This window comes from Macrobrachium nipponense, chromosome 14 (assembly GCF_015104395.2).
Source record: "Macrobrachium nipponense isolate FS-2020 chromosome 14, ASM1510439v2, whole genome shotgun sequence".
Taxonomy (NCBI): Eukaryota; Metazoa; Arthropoda; class Malacostraca; order Decapoda; family Palaemonidae; genus Macrobrachium; species Macrobrachium nipponense.
In genome coordinates this window covers 24,751,024-24,768,125 of record NC_087207.1, presented here as the reverse complement: position 1 = coordinate 24,768,125, position 17,102 = coordinate 24,751,024, and the positions used below count along the sequence as shown (strand labels likewise).

The following is a 17,102-nucleotide window of genomic DNA, read 5'->3' as shown; positions in this document are numbered from 1 at the left end:
CTTGGGTTGCGGTACACCATGCGACTAAAAAGCTCTCGAGAGAACCCCACACGAAAAATTTTAGAGGAGTGTGACTCTAGAAAATTTGGTGAAAGATCTTCCAAACCTTTTCAAATAAGACAGTTGGAATGTTTAAATGACATGGTTATTCAGCGCCAAAAAGTTGAAGAAGTAAAACCATCCTCTGTACCCCCATGGCTTATTCCCAAGATTTCCTTATGCTTTAAGAAAATAGACAAAAAACAACAGTCTGAGGGAGAGATAAAAGCTAATTTTCTGGAGCATGACCGTAAACATGATGGGCAAGTGAAGATCTTCACTGATGGATCAAAGTCTGATAGCGGAGTTGGGTGTGCAGTTGTGCATGGGAATGAAATTTACGAGGCAAAATTGCCTGAGTCAGCTTCCATATTCACTGCAGAGTTGTCAGTTTTAGTTAAAGCTTTAGAAATTATTCGTAACTCGAATAAGAAAAATTTTGTAATATATAGTGACTCAAAAAGTGCGTTAGATTCATTAAAGCAGCTGTATACAATTCATCCTCTGGTACAAAAAGCCCAGGAGTGGCTCTTTTGGATTTCGTGTCGCAGGAAATTGGTATGTTTCTGCTGGATCCCGGCTCATGTTGGAATTCGCGGGAATGAGGAGGCAGACAGATATGCAAAAGAAGCGGCTGCGAGTAATTTGTATCAGATAACCAAAGTGCCACATATAGATATGAAGAGATCCATCAAGTCGTACATCTTGAGGAAATGGCAAGAAAGATGGTCCTCCCCTCTCTTAGCCAACAATAAAAAATATAAGCAGATAAGGAAAAGCATAGAAAAATGGCCCTCTTCTTTTCAAAAAGAGAGGAGAACAGAAATTGTTTTGGGGCGACTTCGTATTGGGCACACTAGGATAACCCATAAATTTATTTTAGAAGGTGGCAGTGCACCAGTATGTGTTAGGTGTGATGCAACCTTATCAGTGGAGCACATCTTGGTGCATTGTGTAAATTACAGAGAACAGAGGCAGAGATTCCACCTTGATGGAAAATCTCTTGCCGATGTTCTAGATGACAAAGCAGATGTTTCTGCACTAGTGAGTTTTTTTTAAAAAGTATTGAAATTTTTTATGAAGTTTAATTTGTGGCAAATTTTAACTCATTGATTTTATTTTTTTGTTTATAGTCATCATTCTAAGTACCTGGTTATTATAAAAAATTTTATTGGCTGTTTTTAATTAAGGTTAAATGGTGTTGAATGGATGTGTGCATGTCAGTTTTTTTATTTTTGTTTTGTTTTGTGTGTGTGTTTGTGTGACTTCAACTGTGGGATTCTTTGGTTGCAGTGTAAGTGGTTTTGAGTGAGAGTGAATGGTTTTGGTTTGGTTGATATGTGATGTGAGCTCGTCTTGGTCTTGGTTATTGTGTGTCGTTCGATGTTTTTAATTGCAGTTTTAATTGTCATTTGTGTAAAAGGTTTTAATTTATTCATGTATTCAATCATTTAATTCATTTCATTTAATCATATAATACTGCAGCGCCGAATGACCTTTGCAGGTCCCAGCGCTTGGGCTATGCCCTAAATTCCATAATCAATCAATCAATCTATTGCAATCAAGGGTCGATTGAAGTTTCATAAATTAAATTTCTAGGCATTCTCCCGGATTCGCCATAATTTCGGTGTTTTCGCTTTGGGCAGTTCTTTTGTTTCTTATACTACTGAATACATCGGATAACCCAAAATCTAATGTGCGCAGGTAGAGGTCGTGGTGACGTCACACCGTCTGCTTACGACCCTTGATCTCTAATCAGTTCGTTTACATACGCAGCGTAGACCTTGCTTCCACATACCTATTCGATATTGATAACTCTTCATAGACTTCCTATGGACAGCAAACGTAGTCTCGAAAAGATGGAGTTATGATAAAGGCACAGGCACTTTAAATAAACCTAGATCAAAAGTGCAATGTGTAAAGGTCAGATCTTGGAAACAACTAATCTTTATAATTTCGACATGATATAACTAAAATTCTCTATTTGAATTGATTATTAAGATAACGAGAGCAGTTCTAAGATAGTTTTCTTATGACGTCACAGCATACCAGTACTTGATTAGCTCCTGCTATGTTTGAGGTCAAGCATTGTAAACAAAGAAAATATCAAATTTCGTTGTTATTCTTAGGAATTATGAACCATATCACTAAAAATGGCATGGAAAGACAATTGACAGACACAGAAGATTTATTACATAGTCTCTGGAGCTTGCAGTGCGTGAAAGATATATAAATAAACTGAAACTTGTAATTAACACAAGACCCGTACAGGTTGACATATGAAGAATGGAGTTCTGATGTGGAGTTGCTGCCAGCAGTTATGTATCCAGATATTGTGAACTATTTAGTTAATGATGTAAGCCACTACATACTGGACAAGAGATGATTCAATGAAAACTCTGAGAGGCAAAGGGCTTTACCCTTTCCAAAAAAAAGGTCTTGTGATAGCTTGCAAATCTCTAACAAACTTGCTAGGAGTTTTAGCTGAGAAATAACAATTTTGAAGTAAATTGTATTTTTCCTAACTCTACAAACCCTCAGTCCTTTACGTAGGGATTTACTTACAGTGCCAGCTGGACCGGTTGTAAGCTTTCTAACAAGGTAGTTCGGTAGTAACTGCTTGTCCGATGGTCGGGAGTCCCGTTCGACTGGAGGTAAACATTCCACTTTGCTTTAGGCCCAGGAACAGAGTGAGGGGTGGCATGAGGTGGGACTATGTGTAAAGGACCTCAGGTTTGTATAGTTAGGAAAAATACAATTTACTTCAAAATTGTGATTTGTTCTGACACTAATACAAACCCTCGGTCCTTTACATAGGGAAGACTCACTTATTGGTGGGTGGAATCTCAGTCTTGTGAACCGTCTAGTGTTCGTTCGACCTTGGTTCCCTCCCTGGTCGTAAGAGCAAAGGGAGGGAGCCTAGCCTCTGTCCAACTGATCGGAGTGTGCACTGCAGGATCAGTGGTCAGACCTCTGGACCAAATTCATAAGAGGGAGGCAAGTGTGCCTCTTATGAATAGCAAGCAAGAACTAGTTCCTACGCAAGAGCCAATATAAAGTCTTGGGTTTGTCTCTCGCTGGGGTCCACTTCCCCCCTTGTTAGGGAAGCGGTGGATAAATGCTTCCATCTCTAGTGAAAGGGATGGAATGGAGCTCGGTTACATACCTTACCTGCATCAATCATCCTGTCCAGCGTGGTGACGACCGCCACCCTCTGCCCGCAGGGGAAGGGAAGAAAAGAGGAGGTAGAAAAGCCAGTCTCACACTCATTCACTCTTCCATTCATGCAGTCTCACAAGGATGAGATGCTATCTTGTCCGGTAAGGGAGCTGGGTAAGCTACGCAACTTGTTGAGTAGACACCGCGGGTCCCAAGGAAAAAGTGTCCAAGGACCTGTGGGCAATATCCTGAAAGTAGAAGGGGGTGAAGGTGGTCTGGTTGGCCTAAACCTCTGCCTTCAGTACCTGTGCCACGGACAAGTTCTTGCGGAACGCAAGGGTTGGATCAATACCTCTGACTTCGTGGGCTCTCGGACAAAGGGTACTGGTGTCGGCACTCCCATCTGAAGTGTACGCCTTCCGGATTACCTCACGAAGCCAGAAAGAAATAGTGTTCTTGGACACTTCTTTCTTGGTAACCCGGGTGCTAACGAAGAGGCGTCCACACTCAGGGCTGAGGTGACGAGTTCTCTTCAAGTCGTGCCGTAGCACCCTCACAGGACAAAGCAGCATCTCATCCACATCATCGTTGGTGAAGTCTTTCAGGGAGGGGATCGTGAAGGATTCGAACCTGTCATCAGGGACCGAAGGGTTCTGAGTCTTCGCTATGAAGTCCGGGACAAAATCGAGCATCACCAATCCCCATCCCCTCGAGTGCTTAACGTCGAAGGAAAGACCGTGAAGTTCTCCTACTCTCTTCGCCAATGCCAGGGCCAGCAGAAAGACAATCTTGAGGGTCAGATCCCAAGTCTGACGACTCTCAGAGCGGCTCGAAGGGTCTGCGAGTCAGGCTCCTAAGTGTGAAAGTCACATCCAACCCCGGGGGCCTGAGTTCCCTGGGTGGACAAGACCTCTCGAAGCTCTTCATTAGGAGTGAAATTTCCATTGAAGTGGAAAGATCGACTCTTCGCAGTTTAAGGACTAGGGCCAGGGCGGCTCTGTAGCCTTTAACTGGGGAGACGGAGAGGAGCTTCTCTCAGCGGAGAAAGATGAGGAAATCCGCTACCTGCTGAAGAGTGGCTCTGAATGGAGAGAGACCTGTCCACGACACCAACCACAGAAGACGGACCACTTCCCCTGGTACACTGCTGCAGAGGACTGTCTAAGGTACCCTGCCTCGGCATGCAATCGTTCTGGTGGGACCGGGGGATCGCTGCGAGAGCGATTGCCGGCCTGGCGAGAGTCACCTGAGTGACTCTCACCAGTCTTCCGCTCCGTGCCTGGGTCCTGACGGCGAGCAGGCTCAGCCATCTGGACCCTGGCTGCACGGTCACTGGCAGGTGACAGTACACTCAGTGACGCTCGCGAGCGAGGGGCCGAGACGGTTCCTGGTGCAGAGGTGGAACCTCTGGAACCAGGAGAAGAGGTACCAGCGGTAGCTGGTGCCCCTACGGTCCCCGTCTTCTTCTTCCCTGGGGAAGGAGAGACGGGCCCTGTTCCTGAAGGAACAGAAGGACCAGCGGAAGATCCAACTGCCCAACCGGAGTGGGACAGACCCTTAGAAGTCTCTGTGCGAGACTTCTTACGGGGGGGCGGGAGGCCACCTTCTTCCTCGGCTGTGGGGCCTTGGAAGTTGAGGGGAAAGAGGCGGCAGCAGACAACAATGAAGAAGACGACAACACCTTCCTCTTCTTCTTCTTGGACCTCTTCTTCGACAGCTTCCTCAGGACCACTGTTAGCTCCTCCATCCAGGACGGAGCTGGGGCAGTTGCAGTAGCAACATGGCCCAGGTGCACCTGTCCGGAGAGACCTGCAGCGTGAGCAGCAACACCACAGGAACGGAGACAGCAGGAACTGGTACTGGAACTGGTGGGCGGTCGAGCTCTTCGGGCACTCGAAGTCAGGGGCTGGGGCGATGACAGCAAACCCAGGTGGAGGGACCATCTCCTCTCGCGGCACAAACGTCATCGGGGCTTGCACAGTGGCTGATGGAATCACCGACGTCATGTGCTGCGTATACACCAGGTCAGCGGCGCAGCATACCCTGGTGTAGAGATGGTCGTCGTCATCGGAGTACCGGGCCATGGGTCACAGGAGCGGCCAGGTGTTGCAGCAGCCCCTGAATGCTGGGAGTGCACGAAAGGCTCAGCGAGCGCCAGACCTGCTGGAGGTCTCCACCTGTGGCTGCAGTCACACCTGAGGAGGCAACAGTCGGGTTAGTTGGGGGGTTCCCGCTCACCCGGCAGGGGAAAGATCCCACCCCGAGCAGACGGACAACCCCAAGTACAATTCCAGGTCGGGGTACCGCGCCCCTTCCTCTGCGCTCGACACATCAAATGAAGAAGCGGAATGCGACACATCCCCCGCAGGGGAAAGAGCCATACGAGGGAGCTGACTAGGAGGGAGGAACAAGGAAGACGTGTGCGTAACCAGAGGTGTCGCTGGAGAGCTTTCCGACGACCCCTTGGCCGGTTTACGCACCTTCTTCCTCCTCTTGTAGCGCTCATACTGCTCTTCCGACCACAATATACAAATATCAAAAGGCTCGGCCCAAGAGCAATCACACCCTCAGCACCAAGCACACAATAAATGGGGGCCCACTTGATCAGTGGACCTAAAGGCCCCACAATGACAGCCCTCCACACCAGGGCATACTCTCCGGTTGGTTGGGGGGCGGGGGGGTTTCTCACTCTCGTGGGCTTGCATGGTTATTGACTCAATGCAATCCACAAGTCATAAACAATAAAAAAAAACAAGAGAAATCAGTAAGTACTTACGCAGGATGCACACTACAAGTACTACAGCAAAAGAAAAAGCGAAAATAAGGATAGCTTCATAATCAAAGGCGAGTAAGGCTCACGACGATGACAGGCAGAGAGGTGAACAATACGTCCTCATCCAACAGCGGCCGAAAGCAAAGTGGAATATTCGCCTTTAGTCGGGCGGGACTCCCGACCATCGGACAAGCAGTTACTACCGAACTACCTTGTTAGAAAGCTTACGACCGGTCCAGCTGGCGCTGTAAGTAAATCCCTATGTAAAGGACCGAGGGTTTGTATTACGTGTCAGAACAAATTTGCAATATCATACAGTTTGACTAAATAGGTTGAATAAAGTTGGACTGGAGCACTTTTTTTTTAGTATATACAAGAAATGGGTGCATGTCATCAGCACCCATCACCCGTTGAATTTAAGCACCATGTTGACTGATTGATTGATTATGGAATTTAGGTCTTGACGACCAAGCGCCGGAACTCAACAGGATTATTCAGTGCCCTAGCACCGAGTTAAAGCCCATCTCATGAAAAAAGAGAGCACTCTATTAGGCACAAAATACAATGTTGAAAATTGCATTAGTAATAATAAGACTGAGGCCTCATTTTCCAACTCGATAACTAAAGAAAGCACTTCTTACGAGGCTGAAGAAACTTTTCTGAAAGAGTCAAGCTGATCAGCAATATTGTTCTGTTTGCCAGTGGAGGAATTGCAGAATGGCAGTGAAGAGAAAGCTGTTGAAGAGGAAACATTAGAAAATGCCATTAAAGAAGGAGGCTTGCAATACGTGTACGTGAGTGGTTTGTTTTACAGCCCCAAAGTTTCCCCAAGTATAACTTTCTAGGAAGTAAAGCAACTGAAGGGGATGGCACGTGGATTGTCACTATAAGTAGAACAAATGAGAAGAAGCCAATGAATCCTCGATCCAAATTCTTGGAGCATTTAAAATCAACGGAGAAGATGCTTATTTGATATCATGGGAAAAATTACCTAAAATCAGGAATAAGTCCTACAATAAACGAGTTGTGATGTGATGGGCAGTTGCATTCCATTACCTTCAGAGTAATTAAGTTTTTTGTTCACTGCCACACATTTTTCAGGGTTCACAGATTAAATAGGGACGTGTATTTAAAAGTGCGAGTTGTATATGATGGTGAAAAATTTTGTTTTTCGTTTATAAATGCTAGTTTTAATATAGAAATGTATCTTATTTTCCTAAAAAAAAGAATCACAATTTCTAATATTAAAAAGAGAATGATTAAACAGGAGAAAAGTTTTCCAATGTGCATAGAACTTAGGCAGAGGAGAAAGCAAGTAAATTACGTAACGTCACGCTTCTTAACCCTCATCTCCTCAACCCCTATAATCCTGCACCCGAGACCTCGTTTTTGGTTATGACAATAATTGCATTAATTACTCATTGTGGTGAAGTTTGATAGGACGGAGAGCTCCTGCATCACATTCTGTCACTGAATTTGGTGAAGTATTAATCCTTTTTCAGTGGCTTGGAAGATATGGGAATCTGTAAAACAATTTTTTTGTATGGTGTAGCGTGTGCATTTCTCCTAAAATTTCAGGATCAGTATAGTATACAATTCTTTAGGTCTTTCAAACTTTGTCGGGTAATTTTATGTTACTTTAATATGATGCTAATTAAAAATGCTATATAATCTGTTAGCCTCTCTTCTACATTTTGTCAGCTTTCTGAGTAATATACAGTATCACATCACAAAAATACTCTTGTAATCCACTGGAGAAAGGAGATTCCCTGGAGTAAAATACAATCTTGTTACTGTAATGTGAAACAATGCATAAAAACCACCCAAACACTAACTCTTGTTATATTTACAAATATGCACATTTAAATGCATAATCTAGTATACTATGGCATATAGTACTACATATAGTTAACCTGTCTAGTGATAATCGTTACACTATGATAAAAAAAATTAGGTTTTTAAATAGTATATGTATTGCAATTTTGTATCAATGAATGGCAAACCTAACAAATACTTCCATGTACATACTGTATACACAGCAGGTGTGTAATTAACAATAGACTGCATATTGTACATCAAAATAATGTACAATCAGTCATGAAAAATGTGTAAATTATCCAAACAGTAAATAACATACTATACATCAAAATGATATAATCCAACTATAAAAATTTGTACTTATTCAAAACTAACAATATACGTACATAAAAAATTTAAGCCTAGAAAACTTTTTCATTACCTAATCACTAGATAACATACTATAGTACAGCACAATCAATAATATAACTAGAAAAATTTGTAATTATTCAAACAAATCAAACAAGAAACATTTCTACAAATACAGGAATATACAGTAGTATATATGGAAAAAATGTTCCGCAAAGGTATTTTCAGTTTTCAGCCAAGACTTTTCTAGCCGCCACCATAAGAGCTTCTACATCGTCACCACATCTTGCTATGAACATCCGAGCTTTATTGGCCAGCAACGCCCACTCATCTTTTTCGGCAGAGTATTTCACCTCCAAAAAGGCAAGAACCACTGAAGTGGCCCAGGATGTTTCATTCTGGAAGATAAAAAAAAATTAAACTTTAGCACTGGATGTATAGTGTACTGGTACATGAAGCAGTTAACTTCATCTTTCATTAGTTGAAGACTGTTTTCCAAGTCCAAAAGTGAAGATCATATCTTGAAAAACATTTATTCAACTAACAGGCTGCAGGCTGTAGCATACCTTCATTAACTGACATGGACATCATTTATTTACTATCTGTATAATCTTTTTGCACTGGTATTTTGGGTAAAAGTGCTGTTGTTTGCATCACTTCTTATGCTGAACTTGCACACAAACGGCACCTCAACACCTCTGTTAATCCTTTCTCCTATTGTACCTTTATTTTTTAAAAATACCATGGTGTTTCTTAGCCATTATTTTCAGATATTTCGCAATAAACTGTCTAAAAGAACAAAACGCAATGAAATCACACAGTGTGATTAGGAAAGTGAATACACAGGCATGATACTCGATGTCTAGCCACCGACTGTCGAGCTAGGTCAACCAGCGCTAGCTAGACTTGTTAGGCCAGATCACTACTGAGTTAATTTTGTTCTTTGGAGGGTCATTATATTGAAGTTTCAATGTACCATATTTTCATAATTCTCAGTCACTATCTAGTCCTAAAAGAGCACTTTGTTTCTCTTATTTGTTGAGATATCTTAATCTCCATGCATTGAATACATGGTTGTTTACATACCTTTGTTATATATGTAAAATCAAATACTGGATTAATAAGATAAATTCTATCTAAATTTTTGTTATGTACAAAAACAATATATATAGCAATAAAGACAAATACAGAAAATAATGACCATACCTTGTACTTAGTTGCACCAGCAAGAAGCGAGCGAGGCAGTGATGTGATCTTCACCACATCTTCCAGGGTCCAGGATCCATCAAACTTCTGAAGACTAACCACACCCATAAGATCTTTCCCATAGTCCACTGGAGAATGTCCCTCTCTCACTGATTCTGCTGCCGCACCCAAATCCCCATTCTCATCCTTATCCCTATCCCTGTCTCTGTCTGCTGCCTGCATTCAAGAAAATCCAGATTTAGCTTGTGAAGCTTAATTATTGACATTTGCTGGGATAGATTTTAGCAAAAATTCTTTTAACTTACTGGTATTCTTTGTGTAAATATACAGTTTGTGCAATTGTAATACTTCTAAAGGTAGCAAGCATTTACTAATTCATGATAAGTTTGAAATTTTTGTTCTACTTTCACTGCCTTCTTATCTGGAGAGAAAAATCCTTCTTCTATGCAAGGGCTTGCAAAAGTTGAGTTTGAATGATGTAGCTGAGGAGACAACAATATGTACTAGTTTGTTTACATTTGGTAATCTAAACCATTTTCGAGGACTTGATGATATCAATGATGGCTATATAATTCCCCAAGTTATAATCTGGCCATAGAATTGTCAGCATAAAGTGCTTACTGTACTTCTAAATTAAATACAGAGCATTATTCTTTACTATTACTAGTAGTAGTACAGAATACTAATATATATGCTGTTTGTGCCAAACTGTTTCTATTTGTCCTACAAGCACAATTCATGCAAGTTATACAAAACAGGTCCAATTTTTGCCCCAATTCAATTTCTTAAAGCATTTTACTGTATGGAAAACATTCAGAAGTTCTGGGAAAATACATAAAAGTAACCACAGCAGTTGTGATATAAATACAGCACTTAAAAATGGGAAAAAAACATCAACAGATCCATATTCCCCCTGCCCTTGGTTGTTACATCAGTTAAATAAGATAACTAGGTATAAAAAGTATTGGACAACACCAAAGAATCTATTCTTTCTCCTGACAATAAGTAAAAAGAATACCTAACACATACAGTTCATTTGAAAGGTTTAGTTTTCAGACGTGAACTTTCAACTCTACAGGCTTCAAATCAGGGTGAATACACATAGCAAATGTTTGAAGTACTACGTTATTTGTATTTTTCCTAACATACAAATTGAAGTTCTTTACATAAGGATTCAGGTTGCTATTGCAAGCTGGACTGGCCGATAAACTTTGACAGTCCTAACTGCAAAATACAAAGAATAGATGCCTATAAATTTGCACCTCAAATTTATGGACTTAAGCTTATTGTATAATTAAAAGGGTGTATTTTACAGTACATAAAATATATCTATGTTAAATATCATTAAAGTTTATGGCCGGCAATATGCTGCAGTATTAAAAAGCAGGATTTTGGAGGGTCAAGAGTTAATAATATTGTATTTCTGATTTTCCAAGGGGAACTTGTGCCCTCGACCCCTGAGAAATCTGATAGACAACTGCTAGCAAGTCCAAGAAAGCAGTGTCATGGACTACCTGGAAATATTCAAAGTTGGCTAGATATTAAGTAGGCACTCAAAAGATGACAATTCTGTTAGTTTACTCATCCTCTGATGAGAGATGAATCTATTTGTAAGTCACGGATAATTCAGTCCTAGTAGGGGAAGAGCCAGGTGTAGGAAGAGGGATGACAGCTGGGGGCAAGGAGGGGCTGGATAAATCTCCCTGGCCTTCCTCCTCCTCTTACCATACTTCTCTGCCTGAAGTGAAGTCTAGTAATCACAATTATGTACTATCTGCTTGACAGCTAATAAAATATACGTGTGGGTCCATTGATATGGCAGACATAAAGCAACTGCAAGGTCACTACGACCCCACGCTGCTGAGAAAAACAGAACCAGAAGACATAGCAATAATACAAAAAAGTAAACAATTTAGGCACAGAACAAAGAGTAAGGTAAAAGGAATATAATGGTAGCAAGCTTTGCATTCAAAATTCAGCGAGCACACATGGGGGATACAGCAGAAGTATCCGTTCTTGATGGCAGCTGAAGAAGAAAGGGAATGTCAAGGTGATAGTACATAATTGTGATTACTAGACTTCACTTCAGGCAGAGCAGTATGGTAAGAGGAGGAGGAAGCAGGGTGACCAGACGTCCCGTATTTGACGAGATTGTCCCATACTTATGACATTTGTCCCGTGTCCCGTATCGACCCTCCCCGGGATGCCTTTTGTCCCGTATTTTCAATATTTGAAAAAAAAATTTACAATATACTAATGAAATTTTGCAAAATACGGGGTAAAGTGGCCGGCCAAAATTGGCAACAGTGCAGTGGGCTGAGAACGAACAAATCTGTCCTTGGTATTTGATTTTTTAAACATAAGGCAGCATGTCCGACAATAATTGCAACAAAAAACTGAAGAGAAAATGTACTCTTAGACCAGAGTGGCAAAATTACAGTGATTTCAAGCAATGGCTCGTCCCCCAAACAACAACAAAAGCAGAGCATACTGCAAAATATGCTTGAAGAATTTTAGCATTACGCACGGTTGACTGAGGGATGTGCGACAGCATGGATCAACAACAGCACAAATCAAATAAACAAATAAACAAGGTATGATTATATATATATATATATATATATATATATTATAAAATATATATATATATATAATCATATATATATATATATATATAGTATATTATATAATATTATAATAAGAATATATGTATATATATAATTAATATATATATATATATATATATATATATATAGATAGATATATATATATATATTATATATATATACAGTGGTACCTCGAGATACGAAAGGCTCAACTTACGAAAAACTTGAGATACGAAAGCAAATATGAAAAATTTTACGGCTCTACATACGAAAATTGGTCAAGATACAAAAGGTTGTTGCTGTAAAGTCCGAGATTCGCCCGGACCACCGATAACAATTTTGAAACTCGCGCGCCGCCAACTGAGTAGACTCGCCACCATCCTCCCGCTCTCCCATTGGTTCCTGATGCTAGTCACCGCCATGAGATCCTTCTCTCCTATTGGTCAGCATCCCTCCCATCATGCATCTACGTACTAGTACGTAGCAGCGGTCTTCTTCAGCCATTGCTTCTCACCAGTGTTATCGTACGCACGCGGAATTTGTTCGTTCACATATACGATTTCATTTGTTAACGTAAATTCGAGTTAGTGATTTCGTTGTGCTACTTTATCATGTTGTGTGAGAACCTAATTAGTATACGTACTACATAACTTAATTACGTACAGTATAGTCATGGATCCCAAGAAAGTTGCTGAAGTTCACAGAAAAAAGAGAATGCTTTCTATGCAGACAAAAATGGAGATAATAAAAAAGTATGAAGCTGGCTTGCGGTTGAGTGTGATCGCTAAGGAATACGGCTGAAATTCGTCGACGATAGGCACCATCCTTAAACAGAAGGAAGCCATCAAAGCAGCTACACCTTCCAAGGGCGTGACTATTTTGTCCAACAAGAGGAGCCATGTGCATGATGAAATGGAAAGGCTGCTTCTTCTATGGATTGAGGACAAAGAAATCAATGGCGATACGATAACCGAGACGGCAATCTGCCAGAAGGCCAGCGCTATTTTCGGCGATTTGATTGCCCAAGCTGAAGACGACGGAGGAGAGGAGACATCGACGGCAACCCCAGAGTTCAAGGCTTCTCATGGGTGGTTCAAAAAATTCCGTAAACGGACTGGCATCCGTTCAGTGGTGAAGAAATTGAAACTTTGTAAAATACGTACAGTATAAAAAAGTAAAAAAAAATGTAAAAATCAAAGACTAAAAAAAATTTAATATTAAGTTTTTTGTAAAGTTAAGTGTTACAGTTTTGTTAATGTGTTTTGTAAAGTTTAGTTTGTTTTTCTGACATTTTTTTTATGTGTTTCGTAAAGTTAAGTGTACGTATCTGCCGTTTGTCCTCCTCCTCTCTCGCCTCACTTGTAAAGTTAAGTGTACGTATCTGCCGTTTGTTCTCCTCCTCTGTCGCCTCACTCGAAAGGTAAGCTTCCACATTTTACTACATATGTACGTATGTACGTACAGTATTTCTTGTATACCATGTACACTAATACACTTTATTTACAGGTAATTAGCAGTACTTATTAAGTTAGGTATTGTATGGTCCAAATTGTTGTAGTATTTCATTGTTTATAGGTCAATTTAGCTTTATTATGAAATTTACTGGGGTGTTTTTGGAGGGTTTGGAACGGATTAGCCATTTTACATGTAAAATGCGGTTCAAGATACGAAAAACTCATGATACGAAGGGCGCCTGGGAACGGATTAATTTCGTATCTCGAGGTACCACTGTATATATATTTCAAAATCTGGTCACCCTGAGAGGAAGGCCAGGGAGATTTTGCCGGCTCCTCCTTGCCACCAGCTGTCGTCCCTTTTCTTCCTACACCTGGCTCTTCCCCTCCTAGGACTGAATTATCCATGACTTACAAATAGATTCATCTCTCATACCATCTCCACCAGTAAACTACCTTGTTGTCAAGATTTAATGGCCGTTCCAGCTTGCTCTGAAGGATACTCTGTATATATGAAAGGCAAAGGTTGTATCCCCATAAAACTAAATGCAAGTACAGACAAAAACCCACTTCCACATCAATTCTCCTTAATAGAAAAAAATTACCGAGGCATATTTTATTCTTCGTGGACTATTTTTAGATGATGCAGACTTTCTACATGCGTGTCTCTGGAAGAAAAATAATGGAGTATATTATTACAACTTGAGTGGTTTTTAAAACAAATTAAATTCTGGAAATGTTATCAGAAAATTCATTCCTGTTTTAAAGGTGCATATGCTAATCTACTTCCAAACAAGGTATAATTAATACTAAAGATTCATATACACTTTTCTTTCAGCAATGGAAACCATTGCTTTACAAAAACCCTATTCCAGAGCCTTATCATTTTCACTCTAACAAACTGGAACAACTGGTCTTTTCATGCATTTCTTTGCAGAACCCTTATCTTCAGATATAGGAACCTTACACCCCAAAGCCATCCAGTGAATTAAACTTTTGCCATTGTACCTTAACCATCTTGCTGATCATCACACACTAACTACTGGTGCATATCCATTCCTCAACTCTTAACCCTTCCAGATTACAGTGACATCATGAAGCCAGTCCAAAATTGGAAATCAAAGAAATAACTGCCAACTGCATAATATATGCATCACCGGAAAGGAAATTTTATGCTCTTTCAAGCTACAAAATAACATTTATAAATACATAATACTTTTTAAACTATTTTTTATGAAAAGTAACTTTTCGTAGATAAAATTATCTCACTATAACCATATAATTTCGTTGCAGTATTTAATCTTTAAATATACAGTATAATAAAAAAGTGCAATTATTTTACATGTAATTGAGACCTAAACCAGCATTCGATCAAGAGGAAGAAATCTACGTACAGCAAGTGATAGAAACATTATTTCTAAGCTCATAAGTGTATCCAGAATGGAATGCATTTTACCACTGATCAGTTTTTGACTCCCAAACCCCTCCCAAATCCCAAAGGATTGTTTACATCTACAACAATCACCACTGCCAGCATTTCCAAACCAATACTGACCCTTTCCAATCTTAAACCAATTAAATTTGCCTCTTACCCTTTATTTTTGACAATTCTTCATCATGTTTACTCCAATGACAAATTTTTCTCAAAGAGCAACTGTCCATTGTATCATTCATTTTAATATCATTATGCTTACTGACTATTCTATCTACTTTTACTTCTTAATGGTAAAACTTTATCCCTAAAAGGGATTTTCTCAGATTTGGCCCTAAATATTTAACGAGTTTATAAGATTAAAATACGTAGTTAACATGATAAAGCAAAGTATGGAAAACAATTCAGGCACTTGTGTAAACCTTTGTGTGTGCACTTCTAAATGTATAAAAAACTTGAGTTATTCATTAAATCTTAACATATTTACACATACACAAAAAACCCATTTCAAATATTCAAAGGAAAATAAAGTTTGAGCCAACTAAAAGTCCACCTAAAGATGATGGTGGTGCCTGAAGAAAGCAGAGGAAAAATAATTATAAATGACTGAACAAATAAAAATAATGAAAGAAGTGAACAAAGGACTCGACACACTTACAATTTACAGTGTCAGTTCTTAGAAAATTATAAGCTGAAAAAATTACAAGAAAATATTAGGGCCTATGATTTTATAACAATGTCTGAATAATTTTGTTCCAAGTGGGGTCTCATCTTAATAAAAAAAAAATTCCTTTTGCAAATAATTCTCCTATTGGAAATGATAAAGTAAAGATTAGGTAGCTTAGGCTAGTAATTACCCATAATTGAGTGCTGGTTAGAAAATTCAACTTTGATCTCACAATCAGAAATGGGACATGATGCAGTAGCAATTACTCTTACATCTGAGAACACAGTGGACAATATATAGGGTAGCTGAGGTTGCATGAAGGCAGAGGCCTATGCGATTGGATTTTATTTTTTATATTGTAGTTGCTGTTTCGTCCTCAAAGGGATTTACCCTCCATGGTGTGCCAGCGGCCCATAGTGATCAGACTAATATTAAAGAAATATCTTTTAGCCTGGTCTTGTAGCTGGGTATTATGCCATAATGATAAATACTATGACAAGGGATAGAGTATAATGGACTCGGAGACAAGAAGGCATTTTATCTTGTCTTCAGCGAAGCTGTACCCAGTTTCCTACGTCAAAACTTGTAGAAGAGACTAATGCGCATGCGGATCGGCCATCTCGTTTTATGATCGGGCTGGTTTAAAGACCAAGATCTATTTATTCCTCTGGTCAACACAGATGTAGGTCTATTCAGCCAGTGCTCCTCTGTATTGAGAAACATTTTTTATTCAAGATTGCTCTCCAGGAATCATGGAATCCCAGAATGTTGATAGTTAAGTGCTTATTTAAAAGAATTAGTGGAAACAATTAAGGTAAAAACTGTAGAACAAAGTTACGGAAACTGATTTTTGTTTGGCCGTCCCTTGTTTGTAGAGCACGTGGTCGGCGCGATACACGATCCATGCTAGCCTTCTTTATGAAAGCAAGAATCATTTTGAACAAATTTTGTCATTCTTTTTGGAAGTTTGGATGACTAAAAATCTACTCCACAATGCATTATTAATTTAGTTTATCTTTTCAGATAGCAAAGTAAGTGTTAATTCACTTATAAGTAAAATACCCTATCATAAAGGTTAATGCTGATATGATGGGGTTATATAGGCTAGTTATCCGTAAGACAGCACACTAAAAGTATTCAAGGCTTGGCAAAAATGTGTTTGCTATGACTTTGTATCCTAGCCTAAATATATATATATATATATATATATATATATATATATATATATATATATATATATATATATATATATATATATATATGTAAGTGTTTACATAATAAAAATATGGAATGTTAGTCCATATATATAAAAGTCTAAACTAAAGAGTCAACCAGATTGCTTGCAGGAATGTGATCAGACTAGAGACGCTAAAGATGACGTATACAATAAGTATGTAGGCTAGGATAACATGCCGTCACCTGTAGTCATTCAGTTGTTTATAAACATTAGTCCAAGCTCCCTGCTTGAGACAACTACCCCGACCTATAATTCAAACGGCCTACGTGATCTGTAGCGTGTCTCATTTTGATTGTGTGTTCGTATGAAACTATGTCATTTGTATGTATGTTCATATGTTTGAACTACTGTCTGTTCCTTCAT

At 39.6% G+C, this 17,102-nt stretch overlaps 2 protein-coding genes across 4 annotated transcripts in view; one reads left to right on the top strand and one right to left on the bottom strand.

Annotated features, from left to right (window-relative positions):
- Positions 1 to 17,102, top strand: part of LOC135226400 (von Willebrand factor A domain-containing protein 5A-like) — a 442,225-nt gene that overhangs the window by 256,303 nt on the left and 168,820 nt on the right. The window lies entirely within an intron of this gene.
- Positions 7,596 to 14,872, bottom strand: LOC135226403 (uncharacterized). 3 transcript variants are annotated; one of them, XR_010317220.1, is made up of 3 exons: positions 14,009 to 14,872; positions 9,344 to 9,559; positions 7,596 to 8,535 (listed from the first exon to the last, which is right to left on the bottom strand). XR_010317220.1 is itself a non-coding variant. In XM_064265921.1 (2 exons), exons 1-2 carry the CDS (start codon positions 9,563 to 9,565, stop codon positions 8,362 to 8,364), a joined length of 396 nt encoding a protein of 131 aa, XP_064121991.1. In that variant the 5' UTR covers positions 9,566 to 11,039; the 3' UTR covers positions 7,596 to 8,361. The 3 variants fall into 3 exon arrangements, 1 of the variants encoding a protein (XP_064121991.1); XR_010317221.1 differs by lacking the exon at positions 14,009 to 14,872 and adding an exon at positions 13,860 to 13,878; XM_064265921.1 differs by lacking the exon at positions 14,009 to 14,872 and having other exon boundaries at positions 9,344 to 11,039.